The sequence below is a fragment of the Epinephelus fuscoguttatus genome, linkage group LG23 (assembly GCF_011397635.1).
Source record: "Epinephelus fuscoguttatus linkage group LG23, E.fuscoguttatus.final_Chr_v1".
Classification (NCBI taxonomy): Eukaryota; Metazoa; Chordata; class Actinopteri; order Perciformes; family Serranidae; genus Epinephelus; species Epinephelus fuscoguttatus.
In genome coordinates this window covers 14,033,282-14,049,942 of record NC_064774.1, presented here as the reverse complement: position 1 = coordinate 14,049,942, position 16,661 = coordinate 14,033,282, and the positions used below count along the sequence as shown (strand labels likewise).

Below are 16,661 nucleotides of genomic sequence, written 5' to 3'. Positions count from 1 at the left end.
CATAGCAGCATCTCACCCATATGTGTCCATACATTTTTGACCTCTCGTCTAACCCTTCCCTCCCCACCCCCATCTGGCTTAGGATGAGCTGTGATGGTGACACAAGAAGCAAAAAAAAATACATACAAGGATACAGGGATAAGTAAGATAAGAAAATGAATAACTACAGGAAAACGGGACCATCTTACTCAGGTAATAACAGTAAGACTATCACTCATAACTGTAACGCTTGTGCACAAATACTGTATATGTATGCAAACATTCAGATAAAGCACAAAGGTCTTAGAATGATGAAAATGAGGCGCATTGTTGGTGTATCGCTATTTTGAGGCAGTACAAAGTGACTGCGCCATTGACCAACAAAAACCTGGTCTAAAGTCAACAGCGCAGTGTTTTCCTGCTGTTCAAAAGGCGCATTATTTAGAGAGTAAGATGTGCTTACACAGGCCAGTTCACAATGCATGCACTCTGCTTGATATAGGGACATGCTGGTAGGTGAAATAATAAATCATTAATGAGGAAAGTATTAGCATTCTCTATGATGTGAACACAGCAGAGAGCAGAGAAGAGCTGCAGAGCTGCAGTCCAACTCCATGTTGAGAAACGCTGTGCACAGTTACACAGCGGAGCGGTGTCACTACACTGGATTATTTTAAAAGCTATAAGTTTACTTCTGTTTCCTCTGCCAAGTTTCTAACTACAGTTTTCAATTTTGATGATTAAATGACCCACAGTATTTGCTGCGGTGACATCACTGCTTTTGCAGAAAACTGGTTGTTTCTCGAAATTGCCAAATCCACCATGAAATGCACCGGGTGCAGACACACCTGGCTTTAAAGGGGAATGGGGGATCATACTCAGATTGGTTGTATTCATGTTGCACACAAAACACACCTGTGATTAATTAAGTCTAAAGTTCATGGAGTAAGTGCATTCAGGGCATGTTCAACTCTACTTTTATTAATGGATCATGTCTGACTTTGGTGCATAATCTGGGTACAAAGTAAGGTGCAAGAGGCAAATGGGCTGTATTTAGTCCCTTTAGTCCCTTATATGTAATATTCCACTCATGCAGGTGGGTAAAATAATAAATCACCAACGAGAAAACAATCAACATTCTCTATAATGTGAACATAGCAGAGACCAGAGCAGAGCTGCAGTCCGACTCCACATTGAGAGATGCTGTGCACACTCATAGCATAACTTCACTGAGTATTTCAGAAGATAAAAGTTAAGCTGTGTTTCCTCTGTCACGTTTATAACTACAGTTTTCAGTTTTGGTGCTTCAATGTCCTACTGTATATGCTGCAGTGACATCACTGCTCTTACTGCATCACTCTCAATAGAAAACCACTCGCTTCTCCAATTCACAAAATCTGCAATGAAGCGCACCGGGTAATGATGACACTTGGATTGGTTGTATTCATGTTACACCCAAAACACACCTATGATTAATTAAGGGACTAAATACAACTCCTTTGACTCTTGCACTTTACTTTGCACACAGATTATGCGTCAGTGTCAAACAGGATCCACTAATAACAAAATTGTAGTTGAAAACACCTTAAATCCACAGAGTGTTTAAATAAGGCCGTTAATGTTGGTTTTTCCATTAATATGTCACTTATCACAAAGTGTTGGCAGAACTGAAAGACAAAGAGGAGGAGAAAGAAAAGATCAAAAGGCAACGTAACAGTTGAAGGAGAGAAAAAAGACTGTGGAGGGGAAAAGAATAAGAAGATGCTGACAGTGTCTGCCAAAAAAATCGATGACAGTGTGATACTAAAAAGTCTGTTGAAAAACGTCCAGCTGAGGTGATAATAATAGGGGCCAATACACAGTCTTATTTTAACATTATTGGCTTTTTTTTTTTTTTTTTTTTTGACTATAAGCAACCGGTCAATCGTGTCTTCTCCTGCTGACATGGTGGAGTTTCCTCACTGATCAAAACTGCTTAGAAACTGTTTAGCTTTGGGGCTGAATGCAGGCTGCTGGCAGCTCTAATGGAGATAAACAAAATAAAGATGGCCCCTAAAATCCCTCCTTAGATGATCTTAGACTGCCATCAAACTTCTATCCACATGTCCACAGGATCCCAGCGCCAAAATAAAGAAGCTAAAGAGGTTTAGGCTTTCAAGATAAACATTATTTCCCTGCAGGTTTTTAGGGCTCTCTTATGACACCGATATTTATTGTTCTCCTGCCCCGGCATTCAGCCCCACTGTGAGAGAATGGAAACTTGTTCTCCAAATAAACTCTCTCCTCCCAAAAAATAACAATAATTCTCTGGGACAACAAACAATTTGTCTGAATTTCTGCTCAGAGCACTTTGGGCCTGGTTATAAAGCGTCACTTTCCCAGAGTAAAAACATGTACAGAAGCAAAACAACAAGAGTCAGAAAAACATTTGTGACAATCACACAACCTTTTAACTGTTTATCAAATACTATTAATAGGAGTTGGACCTTTAAAAGCTACTGGGACTTATCCATCACTTAAAGTTGCTCGCCATTTCCCAAAGAAAATCTTCAGAAAATGGCTGATGCAGTGTGTGTTTGTTTCTATTTCACAAACAAACACACACACACACACACACACACACACACACACACACACACACACACACACACACTTCTGGGCACCATGTTTCTTACTACCATCCTTCCAACTATTCTCCATTTATTCACAGACTTCAAAAGGTGCTCCAGTTGGCAATATGGCCACCGAGCTTGAGCTTTGTTTTGAAGCCAATATCTCTGATTGCCAACTCTATCAACAGAGCGGAGACATGTTTATCAAACTCTTATTTTAAGTACCTAAAAATAAAAATGCAGGACTTAACTCTGGAACTGGGACTTATAGTGCTACTTCTCTGGCTTGGGTGTATTTACATAGTGGTGAACACATGAGGGGTTTTCCCCACAAAGCTGAACAGGTATCTGGATTCAGCATTATTAATCAGCGAGCCAGACACTGGTTTGATTAACACTGGTTACAAAACAGCAGTGAAGCTACAGGAAAAGGAAATGCTGTTCTGAGGGAAACGTGGGCAAAGGCAAAATTCCTGTGCCAAATTCTTGTTAACATCTACAGAGGAGAAACAGAAAGCATCCTGACTGGAAAGATTACAAATTGGCATGAGATGAGCGTGACTCAGGACAAGAGGGCTCTGCAGCCAGTGATTAATTCCACCATGAATAAATGACATGGCACTAGGCCTGAGTGATACAAAGAAAATCAAATATCATGATTTTTTTTGTTTCACCAAGTACCTCAACATCAATATTTCGTGGATATTGTCGGGTTGACCATTGGCACTTTAACCCTTTGAAACCAGGAGCGACATCACTTTTCTTGAGCTGCTTTCAGATGGCTTTCTCAAGTATTTAAACCTTTGAATCCTGAGCAAACTGATTTCAGAAACATGGGGAACAAAAGGCAATGGGCAACTTGGTAAGATATGTTCCACAAATTGCAAAAAAAGAAAAAAAAAGGAAAAACTATATTTATCATAATAATAATAATTATTATTGTCATTACATTTTGAATTATTTTACTATATTAAAAACACTTGTTTGTTCTTAACTTTCTTTCTTTCTTTCCTAATTTTCTTGTTTTTAATCTTCTCTTTTTACTAATTTCTTGCTAATTTCTGGGTCATTCCTTCTTTCATTGCTCGTTGCCTTCTTCCCATGTTTTTAAAAGAAATAAAGCCAATTTGCTCAGGTTTCAAAGGGTTAGCATAATATTTACACACTGAGATTTTTGATAAATGATTATGAGTAATGTGAATACAATGACTAAGTGGGTAAAGGCAAATAACAGAACCGCTGGAACAGTACATTCAGAAAATTACACCACCAGTGCCCAGTCCAACATTTCATTGTGTAATCCTGTATTGTATAATAACAAAAAAACTAAAGAATGCAATTTCTTAAGATACTGCAGGTATGAATGCTGCATGTTGAAAAGCTGATGGTACACTGCAATTCCTGCTTTAAATGTTGGATAATACCATTAATGTATGAATGCTGTGGAACATTTTAAGATTTCTGGTCTCAACACTGAGTTTAATGCGGCAGTTAGTGGAGTTTCTCTCGCTTTCAGGCTCACTGTGCCAAATGTGTAAGTCTGTTTGCTTCCACAGCTACATTGTTTGAAAGCGGACAAGTTTTACTCCATTTTGACCAAAAATGATGTATGTAGAGTGCAAATTGTGAGCGTGACAGCGAGTTAAAGAGAAATGTTGAAGAGGCTCTCTGCACTCTGACAATTGAACATCCTGTCCAATACAAACCAATGTAAAAACCTGAGGAGGATTTTTACCATGCTCCAAACAAGCCTGAATATTTTAAAAAGTTTGGGTGATATTTCAAAGTCAAATACAAGCCAGAGTGTGCGAAAGATGGGGAACATTTTAAAGTTTGAATGGAGTTTCTATGTGAAGGTATGAATGAGGACATAGGCTTTGAAAATGCTTGAAAAAACATTGAATTTGCGTCAAATTTGAACATTCCTCCATTCATTTGAATGGGGAAAACCTGCTGGAATATGGTGAATATTTCAGAAAGTATGAAAGATATGAACAATAAAAATACAAGCATGCATGTCCTAACTGAGCTGAATATTTTGATGTTTGAATGGGGTTTCAATGTTGAAAAATGTGGAGGGAGTACCCTGACAAAAAAGTGGGCGGAATTTTTTGCGCAGAAGATTTTAATTTTCTCCATTTTCTCATTTAAAGAGAGCGATGACTTTGATAAATTAGGTTTTATTACGTTAATATGATGTACATAAACTAGTTTAAGATAAAGCAATACTGAGGTTATTACTTATGCTGAATTTAGAATTTCTCTAAATGTTCAGTGACTGAACTGTTCGGTTTTATTGACACCACCTGTATGCCTACTGCGCCAAAAATTGAAATGCATATTTTCCCGATGAACTTCTTACTCTGAGCAACAAGGTCCTGCATTAGCCCACAATTTTCAGCCAAAGTTAGAACAATTTCACATGAGAGATTTGTGTTTTGTTTGTGCTTTGGGCTCAGTGGGAAAAAGGTGATGTCACAGACTTCCATGCACCAATCACGATTTTGTAGCACTGGCACCAAAGTCTGCTGCTTTATGTTGCCAGATCACTGTCATGTTGCCAATCAAATCTGGTCAAACCACCACACCCACACAGTCCTGATGACACACATTATCTCTTATAAAATAAATACCAGGATGTTTTCTTCTTCTCAGATATCAACTTTGACTGTCGGGGAAATTCAATCATACATAGATTTAAAACAAAGTTTTCAGGGACTTTTACTCGAACTTAAACTTTAATCTAGCATCCTTGCCATCGTGACAGTCAGGGAGACTTTATTATTTTATGGCCCTTTCTTCAGATTTATTGGCAAAGGCGTTTTGTTCCTTTCCATATCTGGACCAGAAACATCCCTTCAAGTCAAGCACGATATTTTTCTCAAAGAGGATAATTTGACTTTCTCTGCCAAGCCATGGGAAGCGAAGGTGAAACCAGTGCCATCTGTATTCATTATTAATCTGAGAGATAACACTGATAACACTGTAACATTTATCTTAAAGATCAAACTGACAGCAGCATGATGAATTTCTTATTCAGTAACAACAGAACATGAAGCTATAATTTAATTACATACCTGTGCATTTAACTGACTTCACATACCGAATGATGTAGCTGCATTACACGAGGCACGGGCCATTACTGTCCCACTTGGGTCCAGTTCCATTAAACGTTTATACAGACTCATATTAGAGATTAGAAATCCTTGCTATCAGCAATCTGGGTCACAGTAATGTTCAGGAGTTACATAATGTTCCATATGTGCAGGATGCTGCATGTGTGTGTGTTTGGTTTGGGGGGGGGGGGGGTATTAAAGTGTTGTTTAATATGTAAAGCTGTACATACAAAAGATGCTGACAGCAGAACACCTTGCAATATTAAAAATATCCCACAGTGGTTCTGATTAAAGATATATAAATGCAATATCCCGAATCCAGATAAAGGATCACCAGAGTCAGGGCAGGCTGGTGTCTGAAAATGAATTTTCTCCACCAACAATGTGCCTTCAATTCAAATATTAAAGATTAAAGTAAAAGATTATTAATACATTTTTAAATCAAGATTTCCACCATTTTACAAACATGACATCTATTCATTAATAAAGAATAATGATGATAAGAAAGTGTAAAAATCTGTGGAGTTGGTGACAAAATGGAGTGTTATAGAGTTTAGGATTGAGTATTTAACGTGTTTTGGGCTATTCCTTATTCCGTTGCTCATTGCCTTCTTCCCATGTTTTCAGAAGAAATCAAGTCAATTTGCTCAGGTTTCAAAGGGTTAAGACAACGTTTAGACACTGAGATTTTTGATAAAATAATGTGTAATGTAAATATAATGACTAATCAAGACCCTTCTTTCAATAAGCGCTATACAGTGCAGTACATCCATACCTTTGCAGACCTAGGCAGACATCTCTACAGCCAATGTCTCCAACATTCAGCAACTCAAACAAAAAAAAATGTGGTTAACTGATAAACAGCACTACAGGTAAGAGGAAAATATGTATTTTTGATTTTGCGATGAACTGTCCCTTTAATGCTTGAAAATCTTTCCAACAGTTCAACACTGCATCTTGCCTGCCACAGACTGGCACCACCACTGATGAGTATGTGAGACACTCTTATCACACAGGTTACACCACAGCTCTCACACCACACTTCAAAAACATCAGCTCTAAAAGCACAGAACTACTCACTTATGACTGGGCACCCTCGCTTTGAGACATGTGAGAGCAAAAATTTAGAAATTATCACCAAAAATGGCATGCTTTCAACATCACACACCAGTGAAAATATTCAATAAGAATATGAAAGGTGTATTTATCCCCTGAGAGAAAAAAAAGACTCTACTGAATCCAGAAACTTAAGCTGTGAGTTCATCATCACATCACATGACGGGACCTGTTATTTAAGGTCACTGCTCCTGCTATAAGAGGCTTTCTGTATGAACCCTAGAAGTTCATACAATAGGGCTCCATGACTGTAATTACATTCACACACCAAGCTTAATAATGGCAGGCTTTCACACTGTGAGCCAGTCTACCAGCAGCTAGGTTTTAAAGGGTACGTTATACCCCCTGGAGTTGTTAAAGAGAGAGGGCTTTCATTTGCAGTGAGCTCCCTCTCCAAAGTAAGAATCCATTCAAATGATGTAACAGCCATTAGGAACTACAATTACCGCCACACGCTGTACGCCTCTGCATACAAGTCAAACTGCTCTTAATATGAAAACATAAATGCTTCACATACATCATCCCTCTGACAGCACAGAAGATCTAGAGTTATGACGCTGAGTAACGGTTAGAAAAGTGTTTTTACAAAGCAACATGATGTCACAGTAAAGCCGACCTTTGACCTTTTGGATATAAAATGTCATCACTTCATCATTTTTATCTTATTAGACATTTGTGTGAAATTTCATCATAATTAACATTGCAATTCTTGAGATATGACCAAAAACATATTTTGGGAAGTCACAGTGACCTTGGCCTTTGAGCTATGACCACCAAATTCTAATTAGTTCATTGGTGAGTCCAAGCGGACATTTGAGCCAAATTTGAGGATATTCCCTCAAGCAGTTCTTTAGATATCACGTTCACAAGAACGCAACCGATGCAAGGTCACTGTGATCTTGACCTTTTTTTTTAAAGATTTTTGGGGGGGCTTTTTGCCTTTAATGTATAGGACAGAGTGAAATGGGGTGAGGGTGTGTGGGTGTGTGTGTGTGTGTGTGTGTGTGACATGCAGCAAATGGTTGCAAGCCGAAGTCGAACCTGCGACCACTGCAGCGAGGCATCACCTCTGTACATGGGGCGCCGGCACTATCCACTACGCTACCGACACCCCTGTGACCTTTACCTTTGACATCAAATTCTAATCAGTCCATCTTTAGGTCCAAGCGAGCATTTGTGCCAAATTTGAAGAAATTCCAATTTTTGAGATGTTGCATTCACAAGAGTGAGACAGACGAGGTCACAGTGACTTTGACCTTTGACCACCAAATTTCAGTCAGATGATCAATGAATCCAAATATACGTTTGTGCCAAAACTGAATAAACTCCCTCGGAGTGTTCTTGAAATGTCGTGTTCACAAGAATGGGTTGGACAATGTCACAGTGACTTTGAACTCTGACCATCAAATTTCAATCAGTTCATCTATAGGTCCAAATGAATGTTTGTGCCAAATCTGAAGAAATCCCCTCAAAGTGTTTGTGGGATGTCGTGTTCACAAGAATGGGAAGGACAATGTGATAGTGACCTTGACCTTTGACTACAAAAATCTAATCAGTTCATCTTTAGGTCCAAGTGGACGTTTGTGCCAAAACTGAGGAAATCCCCTCAGTGTTCTTGGGATATTGTGTTCACAAGACTGGATGGCAGACGGAAGGCACAACCGAAAACACAATGCCTCTGGCCACGGCTGTCACCAGCACGGAGGCATAGATAACCATCAGTGTCATGAATGTAAGACTCACCATTCAGCTCCGCTAACATGTGATGTCATGTGTGTCTTTACAAACAAGCACTGCTGTTAAATATGCCTCAAAACATACGACACACAGTCAGCCTTGTCGTGCAGACGAGCCATGATGTGTGGGTGTAGTTGGTCTGCTGACTTCTAGTAATTCTCTAATAATAATTCTGTAATTCTAAAACCAAAACACAACAAAGCTTATTTGTCAAAAACAAAATGTCTGAACTGTAATGTTCTTTCACTGCGGATATATCGCTCAATATTCTCTTAATGTAATAGTATTTAATTATTATGAGGATTCCTCAAAGGTTAGTTCAGCAGTTATGTTTTCACAGCCACTTATTATGTTCTTTTTAGTTGTTGACTCTGTGTTGTATGGGAAACCATGGTAATTTTATCCCTGCAGCAGAATGTAATGACCCTGGTTTTATGGCTGTTCCCTTTACAGAGCTGCAAAGATGGAGCATCTAACTGTGGATGATTTTTTCTTGTTTTCCTTGAATTCTTCTTCAATGTAAAGCTGTATCTTGTCCTGTCCTGTCCTGTCCTGTCCTGTCTCCTCACCTCACCTCACCTCACCTCATCTCACCTTACCTTACCTTACGTGCTGTATGTTCCTAAACACAGCCACAGAAATTTCTTGGATAATTTCTCAATATTATAAGGTTATTGTAGCCTTGTTCATTACATTAGACTCAAGAAGTAATAAATAAGAGCGTTTATAACTGTACAGTGTTAATGTATTATTGCATAATATTTAAGTAATCAACCATCTGGCACCTGAAAATGCTACTAATTCCCTACAGGGCCAACAAATCATTTAACTGCGTAGTGTGCAATGTGTGTAACCCAGTTTGGGCCCTCCTGCCATGACAGGTCTCATCTCTACTGTCATCATTCTGGTTATTAATTTGTGAGACTGGCGCTGGCGCCTACCTTGTTTGCACAGGAAAAACACATCTGTCACCGGCACATTTTACAGCATCACTTCAATGTTTACTCCTTCAGCTCTTCTTACTTTATATTTGCATATGATGCACCTGTACAGACCCGCTCAGAGCAGTAGTCGAGCTCAGGCTCATTATGACAACACTGAGATCTGTGGCCTTTTAGATTGGTCCGATAATTTCAGACAAACCCAACACACTTAACCTCTCCGTGGAAGCAAACCCATACCCACACAGATGCATTGTGCACACATACATAAACATGCACACGTGTGCGCACATGCAATCCCACTGAACTGGTTTATTTCAGATTAATCTCTGTCTACGTCTGTCCCTCCGCTAATCTGTCAGTGTATCTGCCCCTGCTCTGCTGGATATTACAGTGTCTCCTTCTCTGAACTCATTCTCTTTTACCAAGATTTCATCAGGCTCAAAATAAATCCAAAAACTGCATGTTTGTATAACACAAAGATCAAAAAAGAAGCACCATATTTGGTTTCCATCAATGCAGCATCTGCAGGCTGCACAGCTGAACTTTCAACGCCTACAATTAATGAACTCTGTCATGTGACAAAAACCACTAACGTACAGTTTCCTTCCTGTTTTGATAAACTCTAGTGTTCTCTCCTCCCTCTGTAAATTGCACGTTTCTTCATCTGGTAAAGACGTTAAGAAACAAAGACACCTGCGACTCCAGCATTTGTAAAGCACAAATTCAATTGTGATTTAGGCCCACTAGTTGCCAGCCAGTGGTTAGATTGCACAAATCCATCTCTGTCTACATTTCTCCTTTTGCATCTCTGCTCTTTGCCACTGCAAACAGCGAGCCAGTGATTTCTTTGCCAGCGTATTTTAGAAGAAACACAAATATAAGTGAGTGTTGACACCCAAACAGTATGGTCAGGTATATTAACATACAAAACAAGTGAATACAATGAAGGAGACAGTGTTGGTTTCATCTACCTAAAACAGGGGTGTCCATACCTTTCAAAGGGCACTAGATTCAATAATGTGACAATTACTGCTGGCCAACTGTACCTGTCATCTTTTGGACCATAATAAAGTCACATTTAGTGCATCACAACAATATTGTTACAATAAAGTTAAAGAAAATACTGTTATAATTAAGTCAAAGTACTGCTGTAACAATCAAATTAAGTACTGTTAAAGTTAATTAAAGTACTGTTGTAATAATGAGTTGAATAAGGTACAGTTATAATAAAGTTAAAATTAAAATATGTTTATAATAAATTTAAACAAAGTACTTTTTATAATAAAATTAAACAGTTATTATAAAATTAAAGTACTGCTAAAATAAAATTAACTGGTATTATGTTACTGTTATAATAAAGGTAGAATTATGTTCATAATACAGTTAAACAAAGTGCAGTCATAATAAAATTAAATTAAGTACTGTTATAATAAAGTTGAACAACATATTGTTAAATAAAGTACTGTTATGATTAAATGAAAGTCTGGTTAGAATTAAGTTAAATAAAGTACTGTTATGATTAAATGAAAGTCTGGTTAGAATGAAGTTAAATAAAGTACTGTTATAATAAAACTGAGTACAATTAAGTATTGTTATTATAAAGTTAGACAAGGTATTGTTATAATACAGTTAAAGTACTGCTATAGCAATTAATTAAAGTACTGTTAAAGTTAAATAAACTACTGTTATTATAAAGTTAAACAAAGTACTGTTATAATAATTAGTCAAAGTACTGTTATAACAATTAAATAAAGTACTGTTGGAATAAAGCTAAATACAGTACAGTTATAATAAAGTTAAATAAAGCACTGTTATAATAAAATTAAAGCATGGTTATAATAAAGTTAAACAAAGTACTGTTATGATAAAATTAAAGTACTATTATAATAAAGTTAACATATTGTTATACTAAAAATTCAGTTAAAAAAAGTATTGATATAACAAAGTTAAATAAAGAATTGTTATAATAAAGTTAAATAAAGCACTGCTACAATAAAATTACTACTGGCAAGTACTGGCATAATAAATAATAAGGTAAATACAGTACTGTTAGAATAAATTTAAATAAAATGATGTTAGAACAAGGTTAAACTCTAATTAAATAAATCAATGCTGAACCACTGGTGCTTTCACTCTGAAGCACCCTGTTTGAATTGAGCTGGTTTATATGTTTTTTGCAATGAACTTGAAACTCAGTTAACACTTAGCTGTTAGCAGTTAACGGAAATTTAAACTGTTAGAGCAGCGCCATTTGACGTGAGGATTTATTCACCGTGAGCAGGAAACAATCTAACAGCTCTGCAGATCACACATTAATAATATTTGCAAGTCGCACGGTGAACAAAATTGTGACTCAATAGTCACAGTCTGAAATCCTGCAGATGCAGAAACACACACCTCGCCTGCTCACACACTGTTGTCCAGAAGAGAGAGTGGTCTGGATGGGTGTGTGTGACGTATCATGTTTGTGAGCCTTGTTTTTTCTTTTTGAGGGGAAGAGAGAACCAAAACGCCAAAGCAAGTCTCATGCCAGTGGCTTGAAAATTTATACTTGATGTTTGAGATGAGTCCCAAGTTGAGAAACATGTGCCAGCTGACAACCACATCAGTTCTTTACAAAATGCTCTGTTTTTCCTGTTCTCACTCAAAGTAATGGCGAACATTTCAACTAAAAGCTTTCCAAAGAAAATTAGCATTACTATATTAGTGTAGACAAAGCTTGAATATCCTCATCTATTGTGAAACTGTTCAGGCTCAACGCTCTTATTTATTAAAAACATTTATTCTCCCAAAGGTGGCAACAAATTCCTACCTCTCCCTGTAACAATAAAAGGCAGAAAACCCTCTTCTGTGACATTTCAGTCCATCCAAACACATGAAAAATACATAGGCAAAGTCAATAGAGAGGCTCCCTCTGCACTGCCCTTCATCCAGTGACCTTATCACAGAGAACAAAGGCCTGCAGAGTGGTCCTAGGAGACAACAAGTGCCCATACTCCACTGAGGAGGAGATGAAGCATATTCATAGCTGTAATAAAAAATGTGGTTCAGCTTTTACAGCTCTCTGCAAGGTCTCATTCTCTTCCAGTGTTTTTGTTTTATTATTTCCATTGAGCCCTTCCTGCTTTTGAGGAAATAAATTTGCTTGCCTTCACAAAAATCTGTTGTAAAAGCTGCTGACACTGACTCACCAGTATCAACACACCCTTCTCTCTTTTTCCCAAGAAACCCGACCACAAGAAGAAATCGATTGTGAATTTAAATCTAATTGATTATCCTTCCTGCAATGCCCCCAGGATGTCTCACCAGCGAAAAGGTTAATGTGGAGTTCTCAATCACGTTACACCGAAGGACCTGTCATCCTGTTGTTTTTTATTGCAACAGCCAAGCCCAAATAAGAAACTTTGAATTCAGGCTGAGTCCAATCAATCACGTTGAAATGGCAACAAAGTATACAATCTTTAAAGATGTCAAAGTTTAATTCACTTACAGCAGATTATGGGGTACAGCTACAAACATTATGATGGTAAAGGAGCGTTTGTGTACAGGAAGTAATCAGTCCTGTGCACCATAATGTAACTTTGAGATGTATGTGATTACCTGTAAATGCACCTTAAAGTTGTGTTTGTGTTTTTGTAAATTACTGCTATAAAAATTGAGCACAGAATTAGTTCAGGCAGGACACAATGTCAAGCTCAGCTCACATCCCAGCTACATCAGCTGATCTCAAACAGCCCAATCAACTGATGGAGCAGATGATTGATGGAAGGGAGTCAGCTGATAGATCACACGATTCCTTTCTATGCAACCAATTGGTGAATCTCATTCAGGGCACCCTATTTAAACTGCTCTGGCCTGCCTACTGTTGCTGCTTCCTTGTTGTCTGACTTATCGATGTCATTTCTGTTTGTCATTGATGCTGCTCTGTTCTGGTCCCGGGGGGTCTTAGCTGAAGCTCTCACTGTCTTAGGCTTTCCATGTAGGCACATGGAAGGGCAGGGAGATGTGCTCTCCCTGCCTTAGGCTTTCCATATTTGTGCATGGAAGGGCAGGAAGATTTGCTCTCTGCCTCAGGCTTTCCTCATTTGCACGTGGAAGGGCAGACAGGTGTGCTCTCTCTGTCTTATGGCTTTCCACATAGGCGCGTGGAAGAGGCTTTCTGCGTAGGCAGAAAGGCAGAGAGGCCCCAGAACATAGCCATACCACCAAATATAATACTGCAAATGGAAATAAAGTTTTCTTTAACCAAAATGTTTCTGACTGAACTAAATTAAAACAGTGTTTTGATTAAGATCCACTTGCGAATCAATATCGAAGAGCAGAGATGGAACAATTAAAGGTGCAGTGTGTAGGATTTAGGGGGATATATTAGACAGGAATGGAACATAATATAATAACTATGTTTTCTTTACTGAATAATCACCTGAAAATAAAAGTCGGTGTGTATTGTTACCTAAGAAAGAGTCATTTATATCTAAATAGGAAGTGGGTCCTTGTATACCAAGTCCGCCTTGTTGCACTGACATGTTTCTACACAAGCCCAAAACGTTCATACACTGGCTCTAGATAGGGCCTTTCGCAGTTTCAAGTTGGTCACCACCCTCTGTGATGAGGGCATCAAAAGAACACCGATGTTTTTAACATGAAACAGCTTTATTCAGTGTTTTTACCGGTTTAAATCACCTGGTCCATTTGTTTTGGAAAGGAAGAGACCTCGTAGTAAAAAAAAATCTGGGATGTCTGGATCAGAAATAAGTTGAGCATGTAGCTATCAGAGAAATTAGGTGATGAGCACACATTAGCAGGTGCTAAGCCGGCGGCACGTCTGGGGTGTGCAAAACAGCATCACAGAAACACTGATTTGTAACATGAAACTGCTTTATTCAGTGTTTTAATCAACTGGTCCAATTGTTTTGCAGAGGAATAGACCTCTGTGGATAATTTGGCTCTGGGGAAGTTTCAGCTGGTTGCAATCTGCAATCCTCACCGCTTGATGCCACTAAATCCTCCTAAATCTTACACACTGGACCTTAAAATGGAGAAGACGGACACTGAATAATGCCCACAGGAAATCTGGATTTAGGAACAGTGGACTGGTTTTCTCTCTACTGCCAAACTAGGACTTTCTCAGTACCTCCCTCACTCCCCTAAAATAAATTTGTGCAATTTATTTTGCAGCCTGTTGCCAACAAAAACAAAGGCATAAGACTGGATCCTGAGGTTCGCCTGGGCTGCCTACATCTTAAATATTAACCACTACTACTTGTCCTGTCTGCCTCAAAGCAGTATCTGCAATTTAAAATAGATTCCACAGCTTCCCAAAGTTGTAGAAAACCACTATTGGACTTTGTACTACTGAATGAGTTAGGAGAAGAACTTTTAAAGTACATCACAGTAATTACAAAGGCAGTGAAAGCAATGATAAAAACTCACTCTTCTTAGCAGCAGCCATGTCACAGGAATTGGTCCAGTACCGACACACTTGGACACACACTGTCACAGCCTTGTCATCTCAGCAGTCTGACCTCAGAACAACCCTGCAAAACAAGTCAAGACAGAGGAGACAATAAGAGATAAGCACTTAGAAATAAAGAGAGAGTGAAACCTATCAACGGTGATTAGATCAACAGAAGAGCAGTGGAAGGTAAGGAGGGAGATAAAGGTTGAACATGAAGCAGCCAAAATAACGGCTCGCCGCAGTGAGCGTCCCGGAGTGATTTTCTTTCTAAATACATGACCCCAGGTTAGCCTGTATTTCAGCTGAGAGCACAGCTGTGCAGCACTAGTCAATCCAGGAGTACCAGAGACTCCCGGCAGAGACTTCAATTAAAGGAAAACAACAAAACAACAAAAACAGTCTAAGAGGATTAGCTCGGGGCTGAAGCTGCTGTTTGTGGGCTTCACACAGATGGAAAATGTTCATTACGTCTCTGAGAGGTGCTTAATATAGATATGAAAATAAAGGAAACAAATGGCAGCACATAAGTGAAACCAATAGTTGGCAGGTCTGTGTAATATATTGCTGCAATAACAGGTGAGAGAGAGCAGCGTTATTTTGGAGCATTACTGCTGTTATACAACAATAACCAACACGTGTTCAGTCTGACAAGTTTCCCCAAAGCTGTGACTTCACATATTACAACCAAAGTTGTTACATCATTACTAGGGCTGTCAAAATAATGTGTTAATTTCGATTCATTAATCATTGCCTTAAAAGAATTTACGCTGATTAATAACGTTCAGTGGTGCCCTTTGACCTAGTCTTTGTAACATGATGCAGACAGATGAGACGAAGCTGTTTGGCCCTGTGGATGAAACATTCACATTTAAAAAACGCCCAGATGGAACTGTTGATAGGAGCACCAATTTATGCGGTAAGGAATTTTGGTACCATAGGATTTATTAAAAACCTGAAATATCACCTCAACACAAAGTATTTAGCAGCGAACCAGTGGTCCATGCTAGCACAGCCTCTGATGCTAGCGCTAGCAGTCAGCTCATCAAGCCACATTCGACCAGGCGTTCAGACACGAAGTGCGTAAGTCTACCTGTGACTGACTAACTAACTCCCTTGCAAAATGGACTGCCATGGACTGCAGACCAGTTTCAGTGGTAGAGGACAGGGGGGACAATTGTGTCCAAAATCCAGCAGCCTTACTACAACACATCTGCCAAAATTCATTTGAATTTAAATTTTTTAAATACTGTGACAGCAGAAACTGATGCATGCAATTAATGTAGGTTAATTAATCAAAGAGCATGTAATTAATGAGATTCATTTATTAATAGCTTGACAGCCGTAATTATTACATAATCTCAATTTATGTTAGAAGTGAAAACTGCTGTACCGCTAGGCTCATTGTTGCAGTCATCATTCAAGTAAAAATCAAGAAAGTTTGCAAAGGAGGATCTAATATGCTCATTATGAGGTTTATTTTCAGTTTCTGCTGGAACATGTTTACTTGATTTAATTTTCAAAACACAGTTAATCATCCCCATACTATCTGTGCCAAAATGCTTGTATTCACCCTCTGTATTTAACGCTCCGTTTAGCACTTGTCCCTCTTTCAGCCCCCCTCTCGAAAAATTGGTCAGCGTTTCCGTGTCTCGGCATCTCTGCACTATCATTGCAGCCACGAAATGACTGTAAGATAGAA

At 38.6% G+C, this 16,661-nt stretch overlaps 1 protein-coding gene across 2 annotated transcripts in view; it reads right to left on the bottom strand.

The window, feature by feature from the left end:
- The window catches only part of lg23h20orf27 (linkage group 23 C20orf27 homolog), a 60,986-nt gene that overhangs the window by 32,052 nt on the left and 12,273 nt on the right, over positions 1-16,661 (bottom strand). For both annotated transcript variants that reach the window (XM_049568170.1, XM_049568171.1), the window contains exon 2: positions 14,938-15,041. In XM_049568170.1, the coding sequence (XP_049424127.1) occupies positions 14,938-14,956 (19 nt within the window). In that variant the 5' untranslated portion in view covers positions 14,957-15,041. The remainder of the gene's footprint in view (positions 1-14,937; positions 15,042-16,661) is intronic.